Source organism: Vanellus vanellus (assembly GCF_965231255.1).
Source record: "Vanellus vanellus genome assembly, chromosome: 6".
NCBI classification, from domain to species: domain Eukaryota; kingdom Metazoa; phylum Chordata; class Aves; order Charadriiformes; family Charadriidae; genus Vanellus; species Vanellus vanellus.
Genome location: NC_138911.1, coordinates 47,098,908 through 47,124,764, shown reverse-complemented (window position 1 = coordinate 47,124,764; position 25,857 = coordinate 47,098,908). Strand labels below are relative to the sequence as shown.

The 25,857-nt window shown below is 42.5% G+C and overlaps 1 protein-coding gene across 1 annotated transcript; it reads left to right on the top strand.

The window, feature by feature from the left end:
• Window positions 1-72: 72 nt before the first annotated feature.
• On the top strand, window positions 73-25,623 carry POMT2 (protein O-mannosyltransferase 2; the record flags this gene model as incomplete). The annotated part of the gene is made up of 21 exons (XM_082485902.1): window positions 73-308; window positions 983-1,067; window positions 1,874-1,978; window positions 3,142-3,250; window positions 4,017-4,125; window positions 5,790-5,949; window positions 8,562-8,668; window positions 9,644-9,726; window positions 10,820-10,929; window positions 13,043-13,109; window positions 14,017-14,086; window positions 15,555-15,633; window positions 16,393-16,544; window positions 18,257-18,348; window positions 19,453-19,529; window positions 21,413-21,484; window positions 21,699-21,758; window positions 21,968-22,073; window positions 23,959-24,099; window positions 24,709-24,823; window positions 25,407-25,623. The coding sequence occupies 21 exons, from the start codon at window positions 73-75 to the stop codon at window positions 25,510-25,512; spliced, it is 2,241 nt and encodes a 746-aa protein (XP_082342028.1). The 3' UTR covers window positions 25,513-25,623.
• Window positions 25,624-25,857: the final 234 nt, after the last annotated feature.

Here is a 25,857-nt window from a genome sequence, read left to right as displayed (position 1 = left end):
GGCTGTGGCTGCCTCCGCCCCGGCAGGACTACATCTCCCAGCGTGACCCGCGCCCGGACTACATCTCCCAGGATGCGCCGCGCCCGCCCCGGCGCTGGAGCCCCGCGGATGCCGGCGGTGGGGGGCGGCCAGGCCGAGCCAGGCCCCCGGGGCGGCCCGCTACGGCAGCGGGAGTCCCGCCGGCTCCCAGGGGGGCCAGTGCGCCCCGCCGCCCCTCCGGCTCCGGCTCGGCCGGCGGCGCTGGCCCTCGTCACCCTCCTCAGCTTCGCCTCCCGCTTCCACCGCCTGCCGGAGCCGCCACACGTCTGGTACGGGCCGGGGCGAGTCCTGTGCCCCTCCGACGGGGCGCTGCGGGCCCAGCCCCAGCCTCTGGTTGTGGGTGGGTGTCCGCCTCCTCCCGGGAGGCGCCCCGAGAAGAGCCGGCTGTTCCCCCCCGCGCAGTGCGCCCTGGCTGCCTGCCCGCGCCCCGTCCTCAGGCACCCGCCCGCCCCTGCCTGGCCCGGCTGGGGACGGCTCCGTGTGTGTTCCAGGCAGGCGGTGGGATGGGATCCTGGCAGCGAGGGCCGCAGGGAAGCGCTGCGCTCTCTGCTCAGCCCTCTACCGGCCCCTTCTCACTGCAGCTCTCGGGATGTGTTGCAGAGAGGGGACGCCGGGTCTCGGGGAGGCGGTTTTGGGGGTCTCTGGGTTGCAGGCTGACTTTTTAACATCTCTAAGCTCAACCTGGAATCAGAAGGACAGGCTAGAGTTTTTGGAGTGCTAGTGTCAAACTCTTCAAACAGGGCCCTGCCTAGAATAGCTGAAGTGCCCTCCGTGATTTCCTAGTGAATTTAATGCATTGCCTCATATAGAATGTATGGCACTAACCCTCTACATGATGAAAAACATGAGTAAAAAGACCTTCCTGGATTTTTTTACTATCTTTAGCATTATAGCAAGTTGTTTGGTGTTTTTTGTTTTGTTTTGTTTTTTTTTTTTTTTCCAGTTGGGATGAAACTCACTTTGGGAAGATGGGAAGCTACTACATTAATCGGACCTTCTTCTTTGATGTCCACCCCCCTTTGGGGAAGGTAAACTGCTCTTCTGTTATATGTTTTGGAAGCCATGGGAGTGGGCCAACAAAAGGCTTCCCCATCCTTCTGGCTGAAGGGTATGATGAACACCAACACCTCTCCTAACTGTTGTTGGCATTATGGTAACTTGCCATTCTCTATCCAGAGCCTCAACTTGCATCTTTTATTCTTTATGAAAATGCTTTGAATATGGGAAACAAAACCGTGTTGCATGTTGGTTATTTGAGAGGCTTGGCATTAAAAATGAATGTGGCACTTACGTGGTTTGGAGGGGATATTTAATAGAAGTCTATGGTTTAAAGAAACCAAACAGTTCCTGATAGCTTGTGTGTAAATGAGACTTTTACTACAAAGGACCCTGACAACCTTGACTTGCTATTCTGTAATCAAAGAACTTGTTCTAGTGACAGTGTGCAGTGTCGATGAAGGTACACTCCTGCCTCAGAAAGTTTATCTTCCTTTCAGTCTGAGTCTCCTTAAACTGTAGGAATAGGGAGCTGTGAGATAATCTACAGAGACAGAATTCTCTCTGCTAAATACTACACTTGGTATTTCTCTTGAGCTTCCTTAGAGTCAGCAGCCAAAGTCCTTTTGATCCCTTCTGATTTTGTGTTTAGACGAAGGACAATATGTATGCATGTCAGTTTTATACATGAGCTCTTGTTTGGATGATGTGTCTGAATTAAGCAGTTATCCTCTGGATCAGACTTGGCTTCTATAAAAATCTTATCTGCTGCTGGCTTGGATATTCCTTCCACCAATGCAATTTCCCTGACCATTTTTTTTTCACTTTTCCTCTTCAGATGCTGATTGGACTTGCTGGCTATCTTAGTGGATATGATGGTACATTTCCTTTCCAAAAGCCAGGGGACAGATACGAGCAGCACAACTACATGGGAATGAGAGCGGTAAGGCTCTACAGGCTAGTATCAAGCTGGTTAGTGCTCCTGTGACGTAAGACTGTGTACTGAAAAGCACAAGAACATTTATCATGGATCAGATCAGAGGTTTGTTTAGCCTTGGGCCTTGTCTTTAAGCTTCTTAGAAAAGTATTAGTGATTGTCTTGTGACTAAGTCTTAATGTCTGGCTGTGAGAGGCCAGGTAAGAAAGGTGATTATTGAGGCCAACCCTTGTTGCTAATTAGTGGGACTACACTCCCGAGTGGGACAGATATCTTGCCTGTTCTGCAAAGGGAACACTGCTCAGCTTGAGCTGCTGCTCACTCCATTGTGCCTGGCTGCTCTGGTGGATAGCCAAGGATGTCAAAAAGCCAGGATCATCCACTGCCACCTGCGGTTTGCCAGCACCAGTGACACTGAGCTGAGTAAGCTGATGGAGTGGGGGTGGGGAGGAAATTACTATGCAAAGTGGTATTCTGTCTGAAACCCTGGCTATACTGCTCTCTAGGAAGACCAAGAGCCATAAAATTGACAGCAGGTAACATGGGTCAAAAAAGGAAATAGTGGCCAATTGCTAGTGCCTAGAAAGAAGGATTAAAAACTGGGAAGGCATATTTTCTTGGTTTACTTTCCAGGTCTTCAGCAATTTGCAGTTCTAGATTTCCCTGAGCCAAAGGTGGGAGAAGTGCTAGAATCAAACATTGAAGAGAACAAATTTTACTGTGATCCTGCTTTCTTTTGTTTTGATTTCTGTTCTTCCTTCTCCAACTATTCTCAGTCTCATTTGTGTAGGGGAGGTGATACTGGTCTGCTAAAGACGTAAGGTACAGGTATATTTTGTTTTCAGATCTTGTTAAAATAAGTTGAGTATGGTGGGTGTGTAGTGTACCTACTTGACATAACTTTTTATGGATATCTGATGTAGTCTAGCAAGAGAATGACCAAGTGTTGTTACTGACACCTCTATAGGCAGAACAGAGTAAGCAGCTGTTTTCTCTGAACAATATCTTTGTTCATTTGGCTTTTGTCTGATGTTCTTAGTGAGTCAGTTCAGCTACTGCAACACCTCCTGTTGTTGGTAGGTGTGGAATATGAAGGAAGGGAAAGCATGTGGGTGCGTGTTCACTGTGGGGAGGGTTATAACTTCTCCTGTGATCTTCTTTTCCTGCAGTTCTGTGCGTTCCTTGGCTCCTGCCTGGTTCCCTTCGCCTACCTCACAGTGTTGGAACTGTCAAAATCACTGCCAGCAGCCTTACTCACAGCTTTCATCCTTATTTTTGGTAGGTGTTCCTGCTACAGCAAAATTGAGCAGGTTAATTGTTCGGAGAATTTAATTTCTGGATCATCACGTGTTACCTAACCAGGGGATATCTGGGGTAATGAGAGAGGTTCCTGAAACCAAAGTAATTCTGCTTTATATATACGCGGCTTTTTAATTGGTAGTCCCCTTGATAATTTTACAGTTCATAGGTGCCTCTGTTATAACCATAACCACGGTGTTGGACTACATTCCACCTCAATTTTAGGAATGGTTATAAGATGGATGGTCAGGAATGATTTGCCTGCCAGTGAAATATTGATGTCTCCCATATGAATTATAGAGGTATTTAACAGGCTACTGCATTCCTGTGAAAGAGTTCACAGTAAGAAATTATTGACGCATGGAGACTTAAAATATCCAAGTCACGTTCATTTTTTATAGGTAACATCTGAAAGATGACTTCTCCTGTAGCATCCTCTGGTACGATGCTGCTGCCGTAGTATGTAGATCATTGCTGTCTGTAACGCTCTCCATCTGAATATGTTAGCAGCACCTCCCAAATGGTGTTTCACAGATACTGTTGTACTGCCTGGTTTCTGTGAGGGTTTATTTATTTTTTTTTTATTATTTGTTACCCAAGTAGAAGTTGAAGTGTTCTTATCTGCTTTTTTTTTTTTTTTTCTAAAATTTCCCTTGTTCCCCGTGTACACTGAGGAAAGTGGCTTCTTTCAATCTTAGGTTCACTTTGGAACCGCGAGCCTCTGATATTGTATGTCTGCTTGCAGATACAGGCTGTATTACTTTGTCGCAATATATTCTGCTGGATCCCATTCTGATGTTCTTCCTTATGGGAGCTGTTCTGAGTATGGTGAAATGTAACAGCTGTGCGAATAGGTAAGATCAAGATGATAATTTTGTTAAACTATAGGTACTCAACTTTTCACACAGATAAAGTGCTAGAACATGTCTATAGCTTGGTAGTCTGGGTGAATGGCTGAGATGAGATTGTTTCAGCTAATTTGGAGGTGAAAATGGCTCATGGTAGGGGAGTGAAATCTTTTTTAGGAGGGTTTGTGAAACTAGGGAGGAAGATATCGTGGCTGGGGTAAACCAGGAAAGAAATTTAAATAGATTATTTTATCATGAAAGGAAATTTCAGCAGAAATGTTTATGAAACTGCAAATCTTGAAAATGAGGCTTTTTAAAACTTGACAGGAAAGAAAGCTGGTATAGGGAGTTGTAGGTCGGAGAAGGACGAATGAAGGATGGTTGGAGCCTGTTCAAGGCTTTGCTCCTTAATGGCAAAAATATTAATTTGTTATCTTGAACCAGTCACATTGTCTCCAGGCTGGAGAAACACAGTTTATCTGTGACTCTAATCCTATAAAGACTTATAAAATCCTGCTAGGTGAGGTAACTAGTGTAATTTGTTGGGTTTAGAGAAATCGATACCAAAAATTTGAGAGAAATATAGACAGGATGTTTCTGAATAAAGCAGTTAAGTTGCTCAGGGTATTTGCTGTAGACCCATCCGGAGGGGAATGATGATTTGTAGGTATTTGGATATGTCAAAAGGCTTCTTTTGTGGCTGGGCTGTACAGAATAGTTTCTTCACAATGCATCCAGAATTCAAAGACATAAAAGCTTAGAATACTGTGTTATATATGAGCAATTTTTGTTTCATGAAGTGTTCAAGAACTGATCATATAAGTCTTGGTGTGACTGCAGTGAAAATGGCTAAAATGCAGCCTGCAGTGTCATGTGGGGCCATCCTCATCTATAACACACACCCCAGGGAGTGCCAGCACTAAGTTACATGGCAGTGTTTGATCAGCTCTGTGTGCCTTGACCTGAACTTATTTTTCATGTCTTAGAGCTAATCCTGTTTTCAAACTAGTTGATTTTGTGTAAATTAAAAGCCATCTCTAGCTATTGCGTTGCTTAGCAGGTCATGGGGATTTTGTCTAGCCAAAATACAAGCAGCAAGGCATCAGGAGTCAGTAGGAAAAGGGTTTTAAATTCTGCTGTCACCTTTTCTCATCTTTTCTCTGTGGTTCAATTTTAGTTTAGTTTGTAATTTGTTTGCTTTTTGCTGCAGTTTTCGTTTGTGCTTTGGGTAGATGTTTTCCACTATGGACCTTCTGCTTTAGGAAAAGTAGCTGTTTATTTTCTCCTGTTCTACCCCATGTTGTTAGCCTTCTGAGAGATGTAAGTTTGCATTTTATGGAGCAAAAGTCCGGTTTCTATTTTCAGACCTTCCACGTGAGAGACTTTCTTCACACTGGTGTTTTTGCTTATAGCTGATGTCTATGTTTTCTTCCTTAAAGGGGGGATCTACGGCTGCCCAGGCTTAAATGTTGGACCCTTCTGTATCAGGGGTATCCTTGCATCATTCTAAAATTAATGAAAAAAAATATATTTCTATTCTTCACGGGCTCCTGAGAAAAAGATAGAATGTAATTTTGTGGGGTAGCTAATTTGCTGTTTGTTTTCCTGTTCTCAGATGTCCATTCAAGTACCCATCGTTTATTTACCGACCTGTTCTGTCTGTCCTGCAGGCCATTTTCTGCCTCCTGGTGGTTCTGGCTGAGTCTGACTGGTGTGAACCTTGCTGGAGCAATGGGGGTAAAGTTTGTTGGCCTTTTTGTAGTCCTCTTGGTTGGCCTGAACACAATCTATGACCTGTGGGACTTGCTGGGGAACCTCAGCCTGTCACTGGTGAGTGTCAAAATTTTTTCTTTACATTAAGGGTTTTTTTGTTTTGTTTTGCTTTCTTTTGCCTTTGTAATTCTCCTAGTTACTGTCAACCATGGAACTAGCCAAATAGCGACACTCTGCCTGTAGCAAACAGGGGCATCTGAGGTGGGTGATGATGGTTGAAGATGAAGGTTATAATGGAGGAGTTATTGCCATATGTTTAAAAAAAAATCCTGTGTCAGCAGGATACAATGTCACAAGAGCACAGCAAAAAGGTTGTTGCTTTTTCTCGAGAGAAACTATTACCTTTCCAGTTGGATGAATTTTATTTCAGTCTAGGTTAAAAATGCTCATTGGGAACAGCTGTACAATGGCCCAAAGCATGATGTTGTCCAACACTGTTACATGACCTTCTGAGGACTACGTGCTACCTGGCAGACAGACATATCTTGCAGCACCTAATTTGCATAAGCAGCGCAAGCTCAGGCTCTGCTTCATGACAGTATGGGGGCACAGGCCGTATAGCAGTAGCGTGCTATAGTCCGTCGTGAGTCATAGGCATGCTCTGCAACTTGCAGTCTCTGTAGCGAGTCCTAAAGATGATAGCCTGCTCGATTTTACACACATTTAGTTGTTATAAGCTCTAAGAAATTTGCTAGTGTGTTTGGTTGCCCTGTTCTAATATATTGCATTTTATGTTTGGGGACTGTGAAATCTAATATTTGGAGAAATACTGTGGTGTACCATTTGCTGTCTTGAAGCCAGCAGGAAAATTAATTCTTCAAGCACATCTTTTAAAAGGTGTTCAGTTGTCCTCTTGTTTCAGTCTCTTCTGAAGCTTGAAAATTCTCTATCTTTCACTTACCGTTTTTGTCCTGTTTGTCTCATAAACAGTGAGGGTTTGGGGGGACTTTTCTGTTCCTGCTGTGTGATTGGTTTTCTCTGATTAATGCAAATCAATATGGGCTGCAAAGATGCAGTGTTCCAGCTCCAGAGAAGCAGTTCTTGAGCAAAGTCAGTTAATTGCATTTGAAATGGAACAAATCCATCATGTCTAAGCTTTCTGCCAGCAGACAGCTGCACAGTGATTTCATTTGAGCTGCTGGCAGCAAAGGCAGCAAGCCCCTGAGTGTTAGAATATGTAAAGAAATTTAGTCCAGAAGGTAGATGCTTTCTGAATAACTAACTATTTGGCAACCTTGCTGCTTGAAGAGGGGGAAAAAGAAGAAGTGAGGATTAAACCCCTGGAAGTCTCAATAACTTATCTCTGCATTAGTTAGGAAACTACTCATGATTATTTACATGCAAGGTTTTGGGGACTAATTTGATTTCTAGAATTCTCAGCTTATCTTGGTCCACTGTTCTGGTTTGCTTGATGTTGTCCTTCATGTGCATTTTCTTTTTTGACTTTGCATTGAAGTCTGTAGTTAAGAAAACCTTTTCACAGAGGTTGAAGCATGGCATGGTCATTCTGAGCGGGGAACTGGAGATTAGTTCATATGCCTCTCTGCTGCATAAATTTGGTTATGTACTATCAATCAGCATTTTTCCAAGTGCCTGGTGGTGCTCTGTTCAAGTACTTGAGCTGAGCAACTGTTTCCTTTGTTGACTTCAGTGAGTTCATAGTTTTGTAATGTGTTCAGCTCTTTTTCCGTTACTTCTGAAATCTTTGGATCCATTACTAAGGGACAGAGGATAATTAGCTTAATGGTTGTACAATAGGTACCATGTAACAAAAATATAGAAGATAGCAAGTACATCTGCCTTCATCTGCTTTGAAGTTAGATGTGGACATTTAGCAAACAATTTTTGCTATTTAAAGTGTTTTCTTCTCCCACAGCTGTTTATTACGCACCCTGTATTTTAGATTTCTTTACTACTGGCAGTGTCAGTAGGATGTGAATATGTAATTGCATCTTGGGCATCTGTGTACAAACCACCTTCCCAAGGGATTTAAATAAAATGCTCTGCTCTTTTGCTGAGGCAGCTAGAAACACTCACTGGTTTTGCTGCTGACTTTTTTTGTAACTTCTGGCTGAGGAGCAGCAACAGAAGTTGCAGTGTGAGAGCATCCTTGCTACGTGAGCTGGTTCCTGTGAATGCAGCATATCTAGGTCCTCAAGAAGTCCTTACTGCAGTCATATTTACATAGGGAGACTTGTTGGGAGAATTCTTTCTAGTAGTTTGTGCCCTCATGTTTTCATTTGCCCTTTTGCTTAGCTTTGACAGTTAGTATTCTGGAAGACATCTCCTTGCTGTGATTTTGTGTCACGATGTGTACCGCTCTGATGAACAAGATAAGATCCTTGTTTTCGGAGTATTGTCAATGGGAGCTGCCCAACCTCCTTTGCCAGTTAAGCATGCCCCACATTTTTGAAAGTTAAACTCTCCTATTGCCTGTTTTTGTCTTCTTCCCAAGACCCTGAAATTTCAAGGTACCCTAGCTCAAGCTTTTGGAGATTTACAACAAGGTCTGCCTAAGCTTTTACCACTCCCTAGGCCTTTTTGAGGTAACTTTGCACCCTGCTGGGATTGCTTGCATGGTATATTTTGCTATAGTACCACTGCTCAGAGATAAAGACTGGAGATGTTCCTGCAGCTGCACTGTTTGATCCAGGCTGTGTTTGTTACAGGTCATGTTTGGGAAGCATTTACTGGCTCGTGTACTCTGCCTCATCCTGCTCCCGCTTGCCCTCTACATGGCTGTGTTTGCTGTTCATTTTACAGTATTAAATAAAAGGTATTTCAGAATATTTTCTCCAGAAGAAGAATCACTTTGCTTTGAATTAAAGACTACTGATTATGGATTTCCCCATTTTCAGTGTCAGAAGCACAGCCACAAGCTGTGTCTTTGTTTAATTCCCTTCCCAGACTCCTGCATTGTTTATAGAGAAAAAGCTCTGGCCAAGCTGGCAGTGAAACTGAGTTTGAGCTTAAGACTTTCTGAAATGCCAAGCAAGTATCCTAACCAAACCCTGTCTCCTTTTATTTTCCTCCTCTCTTTCCTGGACCTGAAAATGTCTTAACTCCATTTTTTATTATTACAAAAACAAAAATAATAAAAAAAAAGGCATTGCATTCCTGAAAAATGCTTTGGCTGCGATTTTAAAAAAAAAAAAAAAAAGTCTGAGTGTGCCCCAAGAGAGGACTCTTCCCTGAATGCCTGCAACCAAGGAATGCTTTTTATGTGGAAAGAGCACAACAGCTAGTAAAATGGCCAAGTAACGTTTTACCATATGCCAGCATTAAGAGATGAGGTGACTAAGCATTTCACCATAGAAAAGACTATAAAATTAAATCTGTTATTTTGCAATTTTAGTCACCTGGTCTTACCACCACCCTCTTAGCAGAAATGAGACTTAAGGAGGCACAGAGAGAGTCTTCATTAGATATAACCTGACAGTGGGTCAGTTTATTTGTCGTAAGAACACCTCCAAAGATAGTTGATGGTGCTTTATGCAGTGTCAGAGTGTACATTTTTGTGACCTCAAGTCCTTGTAGCTCTGGACAATTTCCTACAAGGCTGTCTCTATCTGCTATGATTCGCAACATTAGAGGTGTGTGCATCTAAGGGAACTGCGGTCATTCTTCTCCTGATGCCATGTCTGGTTTTATCTTTTTCCTTCTGTAAAAACAATTTGGTAATGCATGACAGAGCTTTGTATGCCTGTTTTGCCAGACTTTGAATTGTCACATTCTTTGCTCTCTTTTGTAGTGGTCCTGGGGATGGTTTCTTCAGTTCAGCATTTCAGTCCCAGCTGATCGGGAACAATCTTCATAATGTCTCCATTCCAGAGCGTGAGTGTCCAAAGGAATAAACCACTTTGAGTGTTGTCAATGTACGTGGAGGTTTAAATAAAAACAGCATCTCCTGTGAGTCAGTGCAGGATAGTGCAAGTTATGCTTTCATGGTCAGATCCATGCTGTTCCACTGTGCAGTTTTATATATTGACAGAAAAGAAAAAGGCTGAAAATAACACCATGTGTAGTGCAAGGTCACTAGCTGTTTCACCATATTCCTTCTAGAGGGAAAGATGCCATTTTGAGGGATTTGACAGTTTTGTGTGCATGCATCTTTGTATTTTTTGACCTTTATGTTGCTTGAGACAACAAAAAGATTTGTCCCGTTCACCTTAGGTCTATTAGGTGTTCAGATGTGGGATTTGTTTCTAGAATATGTGTAAATGAAAACTTAACTTCTTTGTGACACAGCTTGCCCCTGGTTCAGCTGTGTTGTATTCAAGCACACATATGAATTCAGGGGAAAGATGGCTCTGTGGTCATTCCCTAATCCTCAGGTTGACTAGGGACTACTGAGCCTTTAATGTGGTTTAGCGTTCAAATTACTTCAGCTTTTCTCTGGCTGTTCCATGCTCCAGAGCTGCTGCTGGAAGAGCATCAAGTCCTCTCCTACTTGTGTTGGGAGTCTGCAAAGGAAGGTGTCTGAAGCTAGGGTATCGGCTCTCCTTTCCAGTAGCTGAGCTTGCCTCCCTTCCTGCTTGTACTGCTGTAAGGGTTGGGTGATGGAGTGCTTCAAAGTAGCACATGCTTTTCAAACTTGATCATGTTTTAATTTGACCATATACTCTTATAGAAAGCTATCTCAAACCTCTCATTATTGAAATTACATACAAAAGAACAAGCGCTTCTGTTTATGTTAAAAGTAGGTGGGAGAATTTTACGTGTTTCAGCCAAATGTTATGTAACAGTTTTACTGAATCGTGGTTGGGGATGGAAGATAAGCTTGCAATGAGCTGTGTGGAGTAATGTGTCAAACAGGAAATGAGCTTTCATCTAAACAAAGCAGGAGTATGCATGCCTAATTGGAGTGCTGCAGACTAGCTGGGGGAGATATGCCTTATGCCTTTTTTCCACCTTCCTTCCTGTGTAGACTTGGCGTACGGGTCTGTGGTCACAATGAAGAACCTTCGGATGGCGGGGGGATACCTTCACTCCCACTGGCACCTCTACCCGGAAGGTGTTGGGGCTCGCCAGCAGCAGGTTAGTGTACGGTGGTAGCACTGCCTCTGACTCACTCCCACTGCACTTACCATTAGGTGCTGTGGTGACAGCAGCTATGTATTTACTCGGCATCTGTTACTCTATCAGTGCCACAGCTGTGCACTTGGCTTGCAAGTCTGAGTAAGAAGGATGCTTGAAGAGAGCCTGCCACGTTGCACCAGAGAGGTGACTTAACAGCAAGAAGGCTTCACTGTAGTAGCAAGACCACCCTCTGTGGATGGAGGCCAAGAGGACTTAAAAATAACTTTCCATAATGAAGTGCTGTTGTTACCTCAAGGAAGGCTGTAAAACTTTTGTTTAAAACAAATACATTGCTTTATCTTATAGGTTTCATTGCTGTGTTTTAAAAGCAACAGAATAGGGCTGCTGCCTGTTGTTTTCCCTCCTGCCACTGGCCTCTGTGACCTTACATGAATTACTCTCCTTTTGCGCCTTGCTTTCCTCACCTGTCACCAAAGAATTTGTAAGGCTTTGCTCATTAAATTAGATATCTGTACGTTCATAAGCTAGCCATAATTAGACTATCTGAACTCTCTAAGGGCTTCTGATTAAATGATTAAGCAATAAAACAAAATAAAAATCAGAAATCATGTAACTATTGCTAATTAAGTAGTACAAAAATTAAGTGAATTTTTTATTTTTGTCCATCATCACCAAGCTTCACAAATCTTTGCAGCTTCTGCAGCTTTCCCAAGATGTATTTTGCAGTTTGCATGTTCGTGTCTAAAAATTGTTCTGAGCTCCTTCAAAGAAAGTTGCCAGAGAAAAACAAGTGTTTGTTTTGTAACTCCTTTCAGTCTCTGTGGTAAGGAAGAAGTTTTCAGAAATGAAAACTTTTTCTCAATCTTCCTGCTGTGCTTCCCAACAAAATTCTAATACTCTCATGTGATATTGATGTTTATTACCGTAGATGGAGATGTCATACCAAAACTGGCTCAAGGATAGGCAAAATTCAAGTGCAGAGCATGCGTTATGACACTAAAAGCAGGGAAGGGGGATTTGGAGAGGACACTGGTGGGAGTTGCCTTGAGGGTAAGTGGGAGAGGGTGGAGATTACTCCCCTGTGCTCCCTGCCTTGGAGATAGGACAAGGGTAGGGGGCTGGGACAGTTTTGGGGCTGTGGAGAGGAGAAGGGAATTTAGAACTTGGAGGAGATTCAGGGAGCAAAAGACAGAGGCAATGATCACTCTGCCTCCTCCTTTCACTCCGCCTCCTCCTTTCACTCCTCTCCTGATGATGTACCATCAAGGTATGGGGTTCTACCTCCAGCTCTCCCTTTTTCCCCCACCCTCTGACACTCCTGTATGTTTTGCTTCTCACCCACCCACTGGGCCATCTACTTCCACCTGAGTGGGAGGTACTGGGAGGTCTAGGGTCCCACAGAGCAGGGCTTGCTGCTGCTGGAAGAGGAGAGTAAGCAAAGTGGGCACAGTTCCTCATGCTGCTTGGGAAGGTTGCCCTCGGGAGCAGCACCCTGGGGCCAGATGGTCTCCCCTGCCCATGATAACAGTAGGAGCAGTTACGCTGTGTGAGTCTGAGCAGGCTGGTAAGGATTATCTGGGTAGCATGTGTGGCTTTACAGTTGATCCCTGAATCCTTCTTACCTTGCCTGGATCTTTCAGCAGAAGTATTATGGTTGTCACAGGCAGCATGTTGTCATAAATCTCTACCACTGATGCCTGTCCGTAAAGCCAGTGCTGTTCCCATCTCCTGGTTCTGGTACTGGTCAGTTATTATTCAAAAAGTTCAGGTTTGGATATCCTGTTGTAGAAGGAGCCTCTGAAATAGGCATCCTCTCCTCCTCCTGAAGCTTGAGAGGAGGTCATGCTGTATGGTTGGAGGCTGTTACTCGTTGCATGTGAACTGCCATTAAGTGTAGTGCTCCTGAGCGTATGGGCTATACACTGAATAAAAGGTGTCATCTGGGGTAAGGAGTGGCTAGTAACTGACTTTCTAGGGGGTATTATTGTAAAAGTCATCCTAGGGTTTATGTGTTATTGGTGTATTCATTTGGGACTTCAGTTTGCTGGCGAATGAGCATCTGCACCAGCTTTTTTCTTGTTTGATAAAATACCTTATGCTGTGCTTTCAGGTCACTGCCTACTTACATAAAGATTTGAATAACCTGTGGATTATAAAGAAACATGATTCAGATACAGGTAACAAATACCAGTAAAGTGCCTTTAATAACTTCTGCTTCAGATTTTCACTTAAATATTCTGAGTTCCCTCCAGGGCAAATATCCTCCATGGATATGAGGGGGGAGAGGAGGAAGAACAAGGGGAATCTGGCTCTGTCTTGATTAACGCTGTTTGTCTACTGTGTTTTTGGTTTTTCTCCAGATTGTACAGCTGAAGTAAATAAGCTTTTCTCAGCTGAAGGTTGCATTGACAACTCTTCAGCTAGGTAGGGCTGCAAATAACAGAGGGGAAATAATTCTGAACTCAGTATTTTGTTTAATTTATTGTTGTGGCTATGGGTCCCGGAGGAGTTGGGTCCTGGTGCGTTCTGATGCATTGTGTTCAACTGATTTGCATGAATGTTTGCTTGGGACAAGATAGAGTACTGAACGTGAAGATCTATGGTTTGTACATACATCTGTTGTTTTAGAATATCATACAGCGTAGCTGAGACGTGTTTGGTGTGGCAGAGTTTCCTTTCTTCACCTGCAGCACGTGTATGTAAAAATTAACAAGAATTGTCTAAACCACAAAAAATTCAGATAACCTAGATATAACAAAATTATGATCAGTGTTGCAAGAGTCATTTTATAGTTCATGAAATAACAACATAAAATAAATATATAGTTTTGGTGTTCAGTTATCCTGACCAGGTATCCTCCTTATTTAAGGTCAGCATGTGCTGTCTGGGGCCATGTTCTTTAGAGAAGCCCTCAGGGCTGGTCTTTAAACTAGAGCAGCAGTTCACACCAGGCTTAGGGTTGACACAAATTAGTTTGCCTTGTATTTTCTGCTTGAGGCATGAGCGTTCCCAGGAAACTTTCTAAGACCCTGATATGTTTGTCAGTGAGTGCATTGATATTATTAATTTGCCTTCCGTCAGCAGATCTGTCAGACTCCTCGAGCCCTGTGGAGTTCGTGAGGCACGGAGATATTATTCGTCTGGAACATAAAGAGTAAGGATGATTTCTGGGATTCCAAGACTGAATAGAATTGGTGGGAGATTTGTACTGCTGGAGATGACATAGTTAGGCCAGCACAAGCGGGCTGTATGACAGAGGTATCTGTATATCTGCATTTCCAGTGTAGAGTTTTTTTCATTGGAAATACCTACCTAAGGAGCAGAGGACTTTTTTCATCTGTGTGAGGTGCAATATTAAGTGTAACTCCTTTGCAAAGAAGCAGTTTCAAAACCCCCGTTCTGTTGCTTGTCCCTACTCTCTGAGTTTTCTAGACAAATAGTGTGGGGTTTTTGTCAGTGTACTGCAAGTTTCCTGTTCCTATGTGCATAGGCAGTATCCACCTGCTGAAGTTCTCAACAGCGCTGAGATCACAGCAGTGAAACGCTTTTAATGAAAATGTTGCCTGGTGCCTTCTCCTCTCTGTATGGAACACCTGAGAGGGAGCAGGAGAGCCCTAGTGACTTGATATTTAATTTTCATCTAGTCTAATGTCACTGTGCCACAATGCTCAGTGCTGTCACAGCTTTGATTTCTTAACAGAAGCTCTAAATTTGTGAGCCTGGAAATCATATCATATTGCATTCAATATCGCGTGTTCACAAATAGTTGCTTAGGTTTCTGAAGTGATTTTAAGATTTTTTTTCTTTTAAAATACCTTGAATTTTGGGGTTTACTGCCAAATATATGATAATGAAGGTGATAAAATCTTGATTAGGCAATGCTGGTTAGGTCTTTATTAGGTTTCTGGAATGGGAGGTGAAACTGTGGTGCTGCTGGAAAAGTCCGGCAGGTGGCTCCCGTCTCCTTGCGTATGAACCGCATCCAGTGTGGGCAGAGCGTTTCTGCGCAGTTAAGGCCGGGCTGGATGCAGCTGTATTGTTGGTGGGAGTGGTTCATTGTCTAAGTGGTTTTATTAAGGACTCATCAGGTTATGGCCAGTTTTTTCTGGTTGCCCCAGTTATCAGCCCCTGCTAGGGCAGGAGGCTGTTTGTTTGCACTGTGAACAGGTGGTGCTAATGGGGGCCACTGATCTTGCCCTCAGTAAACCTGTGCCTGACTAAATGGTACAATCTTCCCCCTCAAAAGCAAAACTGATAACCAAGAGAGGTAAGGATCTTGCTTTGCTTCTTGCAAGAGTAGGACTGTTAGTTCCACCATTAAAAATACAAAAACAAAACCGACGATGTATTTTCCACTTGGAGGTGGTGGATTGTAGCTTGAGGGTTGGATTTATTCATGTTGTCCTCCTTTTCTGGCACTGCCCAGTGTGGCATAAGCTCAGAGTTGCATGGTAGGAAGCCGCAGTTTCACTCTGTGGCCTCCATTGCTCCTGCCCTGCCCTTGGCTGGAATTGAGTGGTCAAAGCGCTGGCAGCTATCTGAATGGCCCAGAGCAAAGTTCTTCTCACAAATTCACTGAGACATAAAAACAAAGCAAGGTTTGACTTTTAATTTCATTTCAGAACTTCCAGAAATCTTCACAGTCACCAGCATGAGGCTCCCCTGACAAGGAAGCATTTTCAGGTCACTGGCTATGGAATAGTAAGTGAATGGAAAGATAAAACAAAAGCTCCTTCTTTTGGGTAGAGTTCCTACCATGCCAAGGGGATTTATTCTTGCTTTTCTAGTTTGTTAGCCAAGGTGATAGATGTGCATCTACCATACTGGAGGAAAAACTGATTTAGTGTGAAATAGCTTATCTCGTATTTAAGGTCTATTTAATGTGAACACAGACAAGAAAATAACTTAAGCTTTTACTGCCAGTCTAGCTTTGGCAGCATTCAGCTCCAGAAATGCCAAACTGAGCCACCTTGAAGTTGCTCTGACAAGTATTATTTTATGTATTTGGCCTTGTCACATAGACAAGTGCCTTTTTTTGACAGAATGATGACAGAATTTTGAATCACAAAAAGAAATCTGCTTTGAGGGCTGAATTTCCAAACGCAAAGGGCTGTTGCCTAAACCCTTTTTGTGAAGCAGCCAAGTTACCCCTGTTTAAAATGTAACTCTGAGCCACAGTTGAGTATGAATTGGAAGCAAAAAAATTTAGGGTTGGCAAGATAAAAGTGTATTTGTGAGTAGTTGTTCATATCTAGAATCATCTCTTCCTGATGGGGAATCTCTTCGTGAAGGTAGCCTGGGTTTCTTTGTTTACCTTTGCCACCATTAGAGCTTCAGAAGTTTCTGTTTGCAATGCTTCAATCCTGTATGTCTTCCAGTTGGATTTTTGGGGGGGTTGCTTTTGCCTTTTGTGTTTTGTTTTCGTTGTTTTTTTCCTTCTATGGTATGTTTGCATGATAGAATGGAACAGGAGACTCCAATGATTTCTGGCGGATTGAAGTGGTTGGCAGAAAGGCTGGGAAGCTCATCAAAGTCCTACGGAGTCAGGTCCGGCTAACCCATGTGGCCACAGGGTGTATATTGGGTTCTTCTGGAAAGACTCTGCCAAAATGGTAAATAGCTTGTAATCCCCCTCCACCCCTGCAAGGCCTTGAAATGACATATTCTTTTGCTCAATGGTACTTTTAAACTAAGCAATAACCACACTTCCTCCATTTCTTGATCTTTGAAAGAATAAAAAAGTAACTAGCAGGTACTAAAAATGTAACTGGGGGGAAGATCTGGGTTAGGGTTATGCAGTCTGCTACAGTGAAGGTATACAGCTCTGAAAATCATATCCCTTTCTAAGAGATCCAAGAGTGGCATGGGCATAGATCTTGTCATCTGGTAAGTCCAGGAGGGGATGATATATGTGTTCTTCAAGGCCCATTTTATCCTCAGGATTCACAAAAGTTGCTAGAATCTGGGGGAGTTCGTGCTGTTCTGTACCATAATCCTCCAAATTCCTTTTTATTGGTATTAATTTCTTTTGTGCTTGGAAGACCTTCTGCCATTTTTGCATGCAGCATCTGAAGCAAGGGCAACAGTAACAAGCTGCTATTAGCAGGGGTTGTGATTTAATATGTACTTGGATTATATATCTTTGTCATTAAAATGAGGTATATGCAGAGAGATCCAGACTAATGCCAAGCAAGCTGCTGTATCTGCAGAGCTGTACTGTGTGGGATGCTAGCATGGATCCTGAAGCAGCAGGCTGTGTGGTCATGTTGTTTCTGTTTCCTGTGCAGCCTCCTTTAATGCTAGCTTAGGTTTCCCATCACTGTGTTGTGTTAAAAAGGGCTTCTAAGGAATCCTGTGGATGCTGAATCATAGTGAGCACAGGCAGATACCTCTGGTGACTGCCTGGTCAGGAGGTCAGGAATGCCAGTGCCATTTAGACTTTAAAACAGTAAAACTGGGCTCACCGGTAAATAATATGATTGCTTAAAAAAAAAAAAAATAATCACTACCTCTGTCAACAGGGTTACAGAAAGGGGCTATATATCTTTTTTTCCCTAACACAAACTTACCATGTGAATGGAAGTTATTGCCACAAAATATTGATGACATTAAAAGCTCAGGGGAAAAAATACTTGTTAACTGTAAATAAGGATGGTTAGAGTATATTGGATTTTTATTTATTTTTTTTTTTTTTAGGAATTTAAAAGGGAGTAATCACTGTCCTTCAGAGCATTAAGTGGTGATTAATGGAATTAATTAGTGGAGTTAAGTCTGCTAAGTGGTGATTGATAGAAAAATCCTTATTAATCTGTCACATTACAGCAGGGTTTGATGCACTTTCTCCTGAAGTGTTTGATGTGACCTGTTAGAAATAGGATGACAGAGTAAATGAACAGTTGGTAGGATTCTCTAAAGTCTTCCTTTTGTTTCTGTAATACAGTTCCTGTAGGCATGGATTAACGTAAATTAACGATAGTGAGAGAATGTAAAGGTTGGCTTCAAGTAATTTCTAGTTGTCAATGTGCATCATCTTCAAAAATCCCACTGCTTATGTGTGGACCTACGTTTTTTAGTCTAGATGCCCAAAGTTAGAAACGTGGTTCAAATATTCAGTAGAATTTTTATGTTGGCTCCCTTGCAAATCTGTTTTGGTTTCTACATGGTGCTTAAAGGATGTAAGAGTGTAAGAATGCAGCTGTTGGGTTGAGTGGTGTGGTAACTGTTACGGGGAGGCATAAAGCTAAATGGGGGAAAAAATCAGTCATGAACGGGAAATAGAGTGATCTTTTGCAGGGTGGTGGCTAACTGTTTTGCTGTTTCTTAGGGGTTGGGAACAAGTGGAAGTCACCTGCACACCATACCTGAAGGAGACTCCCAATTCCCTCTGGAACTTTGAAGATCACATTAACCCAAAGTGTAAGTCATTTATTTCCTTTTCCTTTGTGAGGGCATCTTAGCTTGCTATTAAAGGAAGGGATGAGCTATCGGATGGCAAGAACTGGCATTCAGTGTTTTGGAATTTGTGTGTTCTTTCCCAACTGAAGCATGAACTTGCTGAACTTGGGCCAGTTGTTCAGAAATGCATAGCCTTTTTCTGCTTCACTGTTTGTACTGTAAGCTGGTGGTAATGCTTCAAGTGTAGGGGAAGTATAAAGACTTTTTTTAAGGATTTTGAGAGCTTCATGGGTAGCAAAAGTGTGAAGTTCTATAGGCAGTGCAGTACAAGCTGTTATTTTTAACATCATTGGTTTAATTGAGAATTATTGTCATTGATATGAGTGTGTCATATATAGTTTAATGATTTTCTTAAAAAGCTAGGATCCACCCTGTTCTGGTGTATTTTTTTCCTTCTCTTACCAAGGGCATGCTAAATAATGGCTTTGTGATACCATCAAGAAATGAATAGAAGTGTGAGAGAGAACTAAGTTTGCCAATAATGACAGATGGGCCTTGCAGCCTCATCCAGGAGTTAGATGTGTGTTACAGTCTCATTTGGCCTGAATTATTCCATACAATTTTCATCCCATGAATTGCAGATAACTTGGGCTGAGTTGTGAGTTATTAAAAAAAGCTAGTGTTCTTCATCCTCTCGGAGCGACTGTATGCAAACCAAAGGAAAGGAATCCTGGGCCATTGACTTGGTAGAATTCCCTCTTCTGTTGTAATGCATTTTACATTCCCACACTCATGGCTCATTTACAGACAAACAGCAGCCTATGAACAATATATCTCTAATTTGCGCTAGAAATACAGATCTGTTTATTTCATGGACTTTTAGCTATTTCTCTTACTCCTGGAAGTAAAGGAGGAAATCTAGGAATACATCAGTTATGAAATTCACTGGACGATACTTTTGACAGAAAGCCTCTGTGTTTAGAACATGAACGAATTGCATAGGGAATTAAAAGAGGTGCTAGAAGCAGATTTGTCATAGGAGGAGTGAGTTTAGTTTATTGTGAAAGAGGCAAATGAAAGTAAACCATACAGACTTCTAATCTATTTTTCTCTCTTTTTCTAAAGTGCCCAATATCAGCCTGGATGTTTTGAAGCCCTCCTTTGCAGAGATTCTGCTAGAATCGCACATGGTTATGATCCGGGTAGGATATCATTAATTCTAGATGATAATTTTCTTCTTCCTTTCTCTTGCATCAAAAAGAAATAGCGTTTTCTGAGATATCTGGGTGATGGCTGCAAGCTAGGGCAGAATTTACGTGCCCCAGCAACCTACTTGAATTTATACTTAGAAAAAGGGGTGGCCTTGCAGCTAAATCTTCCAAAGGTTTGGAAGCCTTGGGCTTGATGCCTGGCTGTGCTGTTGGTGTTATCTAGCTACAGCCTAATTATGTAATCCCTCCACTGCTGAAATTTGGTCCTGTAAAGGGGAGTTGGAAATTTTCCCTACCCTACTGGAAGGTTTTAAAGTTAAATTAGTATTAGTGAGGCAGCTAATTAGCTAAACAGACACATAAAGAGAGCAATAAATGTTTGGATTGAAAATGGAAAACTTCTAATTTTAAAAAAGTTTATCGAGGTGCTGTGTTTTCTGCTTTCCTCTTCCCAATTTATCCCTGAATATAAAAAAAAAGAGCTGGATTTAATATTTTCGAGCTGGACTACTCTTGCAGTCTTTCCCCATGATTGTTCTTTGTGCTCTTGGCCACAGCCCTTCTGCTTCCAGCTCCTCAATCCTTCATCTGAAGAATTAGAAGTTATATTTTGAGAAAGGAGTCTAAGGTTTTATTTGCTACTGTTTGTAAAGCTCTTCTCAGATTCTTAAAAGAAAGAAGGTAGTAAAACAAATTAATAATAATGCTAAGCATTTCCATGGCAACCAGTGATAATGTTGTCTCAGGTAAGGAAGCACCTTCATGAGTTTCCATGGAAATAATCTTTCTGAGGCTTTTATTTCAGAGTGGAAGGAAACCTGTTGAAGTAGTCTCTTAATGAACAAAAGTCTTGCTTATGCAACACTGTCCTGGTTTGAGGTAAAACAGAACCAATTTTGTTCAGTAACTTCGCTTCTTAGCTGGGCCTCTTCTAACTACTGAAATTAACTGCATATTGTGCAGACACTGTTCACTCTCTCAGAGTGATAAGACCAATTGTTTATAGCTGATGCCCAGGCATGGTATGCAGAGAGGCTCTTGCTTGTACTTATTGCTATAACCCCCAAGGCCAACCAACTATGTTATTTGCCCCGTTGGAGGGTCGGAAGCGGAATACCATAGTGGGGTCCCACCTGCAGGGAGGAGCGGACAGCACAGGTGACCCAAAACTGACCAACAGGGTATTCCATCCCATCTGCCTCATGCTCAATATAAAAGCTGAGGGATCAAAGGGTCACTCTCTCTTCCTTCAATGGCTGATGTCTGAGGAGGACTCTGTTCGTCTGCCTGTGATCCCGATCCTGAATCCAGATCCGGAATCCAGTTCCCGTCCGTCACTGAGTCCAGCCTGGGACTGTCCCAGTGCCAGCCAGTGACGTGATTGTCATCTCGGGAGCTTGATATGGTTTTGTATATATTTCATTATTTCTTTTTTCTTTTATTATTAATATTTCATTAAAGTAGTTTAGTTCCTTCTAAAGTCATAAGTCTCTTTTTCCTCCTCTGCCTCTCTCTTTGAAGAGGCGTAGAAGGGAGCATCTTTTGGTCCCACCTGGGGTCCCTCAGGTCCCCAGTAGTGGATTTTGGCCTAAACCACAACAAACACATATACTCAGTGACAGAAAAGCTGGAGAAGAGAAATGAGAGAATACTGCCTCTAATGGTACCCAAAGAGCATTTTCACTTGCACAGTAATATTAAAACATTAATTGTCCTCATTGTGGCCATCTCCAGAACATGATGTGTTTATGTAGTCAGAAAACAGCCTTTACTCTTGAAGAGTATTCACGTATGTTTGTGTGCCCCGACATTTCTGAGCAGGCTTTGCACCATAACTGCATTCTCGTTTAAATTTTGTTTTGACTTATCTGTAGGGAAACAGTGGCCTCAAACCAAAGGATAATGAAGTTACATCCAAACCTTGGCACTGGCCGATAAACTACCAGGTATATTGATCAATCCACCTTCCTTTCTGTTTTCAAGTGCTTTTGCTGTGCTTCTTGAAGCGTAGCACCTCTTAATTGCATTGAAGATGTTGTCAGCTTTATTTTGTAGCACCTGAATTGCATGGATGAGAATTTGTCTTACCTTCGACACTGGGCAAAGTACAAACTCGATTGATGCAAACCCATTTTATGCTCTTCTGGTCTGTTTCCTCAGGGCCTGCGTTTTTCTGGTGTCAATGAGACTGATTATCGGGTTTATTTGCTGGGAAACCCGGTAAGTTGGAGTGGGAGGCTCCAAGCCTTTAGCAAATTTCAACTTACTCTTGCTTCTGCCAGTGGCAATTGTTCTCTTCCTCCTACTACTTTTGGACTGTCTCTCTCTTATTGTACTCCTATGCTTGCATGTAGCTTTTCATTTCCTCTCACATGTGCATTCCTATGTCCAGCCTAAAATCCCAAATCTATCTTTTTTCCCCTATGTAGGTGATTTGGTGGCTAAATCTGGTCACTATTGGGTTGTATCTTCTGATAGCAGTTTCCACTGCAGTGACCCTGAAGAGAGGTGTCCAACTGACATCTGAACTCAAAGGTAAGGTCAGTCTTACTATCCCTCTTGCACTATAGAATCTCAATTATAACATCCTGGTTTCCTGATACAGGAAAGCTCATCTCAGGACTCCTGTATAAAAAAAATTATTATTTTTTTTTATATTATATTAAAACCCAGGGGGTTGAACAAAATATACTTCTGGCAGCTATATGTACAAAACACTAAGCTATATAGTGCTTTGAAAATGTGGCACTGAAGGATGTGACTGTTAACAAAAGGTTCCATACTAGAAATAATCACTCTGATGAACAAATCTTACTTTTTGAATGGCAGACCATTCCTGATAAGTTGCTGAATTTCCTAAGCCTGTAAAACTTGATTGGAAATCCTCAAGTCAGCAAGGGCCCCAAGACACCCACTTAGCCATAGTAGCTCTGGAAGTGACTCACAGGTGGCAGATGTGATCAGTGGCTCCTCAAAAGTCTTACCACTCCTTTGCTGGAGAGTACAGAGCTGGCCTGCCAGCTTCAGCTGGCATCTGAAGGTGATTCAAAAATACGAGTCTCCATAGGCTTTTGCTGCCTTGTTTTCTTGCAGGAGGCAAGGGCTTGGATTAGTCCATAGCTCACATTCCAGCTCTGCTCTGCAGGCAATCACCCAGCCTAGCATCAGAGTTGCTTATGAACTGCTCAAGAGTCAAGAAGTTGGCCACAATTGCTGTCAGTTACATTGATTACCGCAGCTCAGAAATGAGCAGTTGCATATCGGTTGGAAAGCCTATATTTGGTCCGGACATAACAGTAGGAGAAGGTGGTAAAAAGTATGTCAAGGAAACTTTCCTGATGCAGAGATCTACTGGTCCCATGGTTTTTAGCTTGTTCTGCTTTGCAGGCTTCCAAGATGTTTTTGCTAGTAGAGATACTGATCCCACATAGGTTACTGATAATAGGCTTCCTTTTCACAAATGCCTTCTGTGAGCACCTTAAAAGTGTGTGGGTGGCAGGACTTTGTATCCCAAGGGTGGGAAGCCACTGAGCTTCGGTTATTGAGCAATGTCCACAAGGAAAAGAGTGGGAGCTTCATACCTCAAATAGTTTAATAGTGAACAGGACAGATCTTCAACAATACTGCAAGGAGCTACCTGTATTGGCTGTAAGGGAGACAGACTGGTTGAATCAATGCCTTGCTCTCAAGCCCTGCATGTGCTCTGTGCTACTGTAGCATGCATGGTGTTTTGAAATGAGAAATGTTTTCCGGTATTTACGAAAAGCAAATGACAAATGCAAGAGATGCAACGGTCCTTTGTTATGTCCACTGTCAAGGTTGTAGAGCTTTTCACAAACCCTAATAAGTCATACTTCGACAATTCCAGTTTGCATCAATGGTTGCTTCCTTTTGTAGACCTTTGTGGGAAGTGAATTCTAAAATGTGATGTGAAGCTATTCAGTTGCACAATAAGTTATTGGCTAAGCTGCATGCAGACACCAGAGTTCTCAAGTCTCTTCCCCAGGATTTGGAAGCTAGGCAACATTTCTTTCCAGGAAGGGCTGGCAAAGTGATCATCTCGATGGCTTGTAGTCTCGCTGCAGAGAGAATAAAAAATATCAGAAACTGTAATGAGATAATTAGTCTGATGTATGTCCTCAGAAACTACAAGTTTGGTCTTAACACAGAGCATGGTCAACCTCCTGCCAGTCTTTTGAGACTTACACCTTTGTATATCTTTTCTGATAACTGTTCTCCTGAAAACTGTATGTTTATAAAGAATCCAGGTAGGATGTTGCAGAAGCTTGGAGCAATTTCAGACCAGTACACGACTTCCTACAAAGATCATTCCTGTTGACTTTACTTACTGTGATAAGGCTTGCAAATAGGAACTGTAGTTGAGTTTTTCTCTGCTTAAGTCTGTTTATTTGTGTTCCAGAACTGTCCAGAGTCATGCTACGTGGTGGAGGGCAGATCACGCTGGGCTGGCTCCTTCATTACCTCCCTTTTTTTATGATGGGCCGAGTTCTCTACTTTCACCACTACTTTCCCGCTATGCTTTTTTCCAGCATGTTGACAGGTAAAATACTAGAGTCTGCAAGAAGACAATTCTGTTAAATTGAATGTTTTCAGGCGAAACAGTGTATCTTTTTAATAGGTTTTCTGCTTGCTTGTGTAAAGTGCTCAAAAACATTGAGTAAGACAAAATGTTTTTCACAAAGCAGCTTGCAGTGCCAAATTGTCTTTTTTTTTGTTACTACCCTGAAGAGGCAGTCGTGTCTAGTGCTTAGGGCATTTAAATTTAGAGACCTGATTCCTATTCTCTCCTGTGTCACTGTTCTTACATATGCTTTTATACAGATTACTTCACTTTGCTGCTCCCACTTTTCTGTCATGTCTGTTCATAATTCAGTCTTGGTAGTTTTTCCTGTAATTTTGTACCAACTTAGCATTCTGGGGCCCAGATGTCTTTTGCATTTATTCAAATGGAAAGGTAGGAAAAAAGAACCTTCTGCTGATACAAAACAATCCCTATAGTTTTGAAGGTTACCAAGATAAATGAATTTTAAAATTGTCGAGGTTTTCTGTTGTTTAACAGAGCTTTGTCAGCCCACTGTATGGCTGAACGTAGCAGCTCTATTCTTTGGCCTCTGCATTGCTCGTGACTTCTACCTCTTCGTTCTCCTAGGAATCACCTGGGACACACTACTGAGGTTCTGTGCTGCGTTCTTGTCACCCAGCACTACAGCTAGAAAAGTATATGGAGGGGGGTTCCTGGCACTGGTTCTGCTCATCGTGTACAGGTGAGTGCGTAAAACTGAACTTTTCCTGAATATGTGACAGTTGCTGTCTCAATGGAAACCTTAGTGCCTGTTAATTATCCTTAGCCTTTGTCTCTGCCTCTCTTCTCTGCTGAACTTGTCTGACATCATCAAGCCCAATCCTAAACCCTCACATTTTATTAGATGCAGCATCTGTGTCCCAGTACTGAGTTATAAAGTATCTTTCTGTTGCAGGGAATCTTTCTTTTATCCCAGCACTCAGTGTGAACACTGTTCTCCTCCAAACACACAGCTCAGTGGTTTTTGATTCTAGTCCCTGTGTCGGATGGTGCCACATCCCTCAAATACAGGCAAATTCTTCATTGCTGTAGGTTTTCTTAGCTGGCTTTTCTCCAAAGCTGTTGTTTTCTAAGAGAAAATACCACCTATGCTAAAACTGTGTACTATGTATTGTGTTCAGCAGAGGTTAGAAGGTCACCAGTGGATCTTAAAGCAGGCTAAAACCCAAAGGTCTCATAGGACATCTGCATGGACTAATATGCTGCAATGTTTTTGAGAGGGAAAACTGTTCAGTCCTTGATGGGCGCTTGGTTTCTTTCCACAGCTTCTACCTCTTCCATCCTCTGTCCTATGGGATGATAGGACCCATGGCCTCTGACCCTAGCAGCCCCATGGCAGGGCTCCGGTGGATGGACTCCTGGGAGTTCTAGAGCCAGCAAAGGGAGTCTGGGAACAGCGGCTGAGAAGCGTGAGATCTGCTGTGTCAGGCTGATTCTGGTGCTTTGGAGACATGTAACTGTAAAGTGTCCTCTCTGGTGAACTCTGGGTATGGTAGCCCTGTTGCATTAGCGTTTGTTTGCACTGTCTGCATTGGAAGATGCAGAGAATGACCACGAGAAGGTCCTCTTAAAAAGACTCATGTCCCAAATCATTAGGTTATCTTTCTGGGCAACTGGCTGCTTAAATTTCAATTCTTTTGAGCAATATCTATCAGTCAAACAGCAGTGGCATTCCAGCAGTCAGACCAGTACAAGTTGGAGGCTGTGTGTATGCAT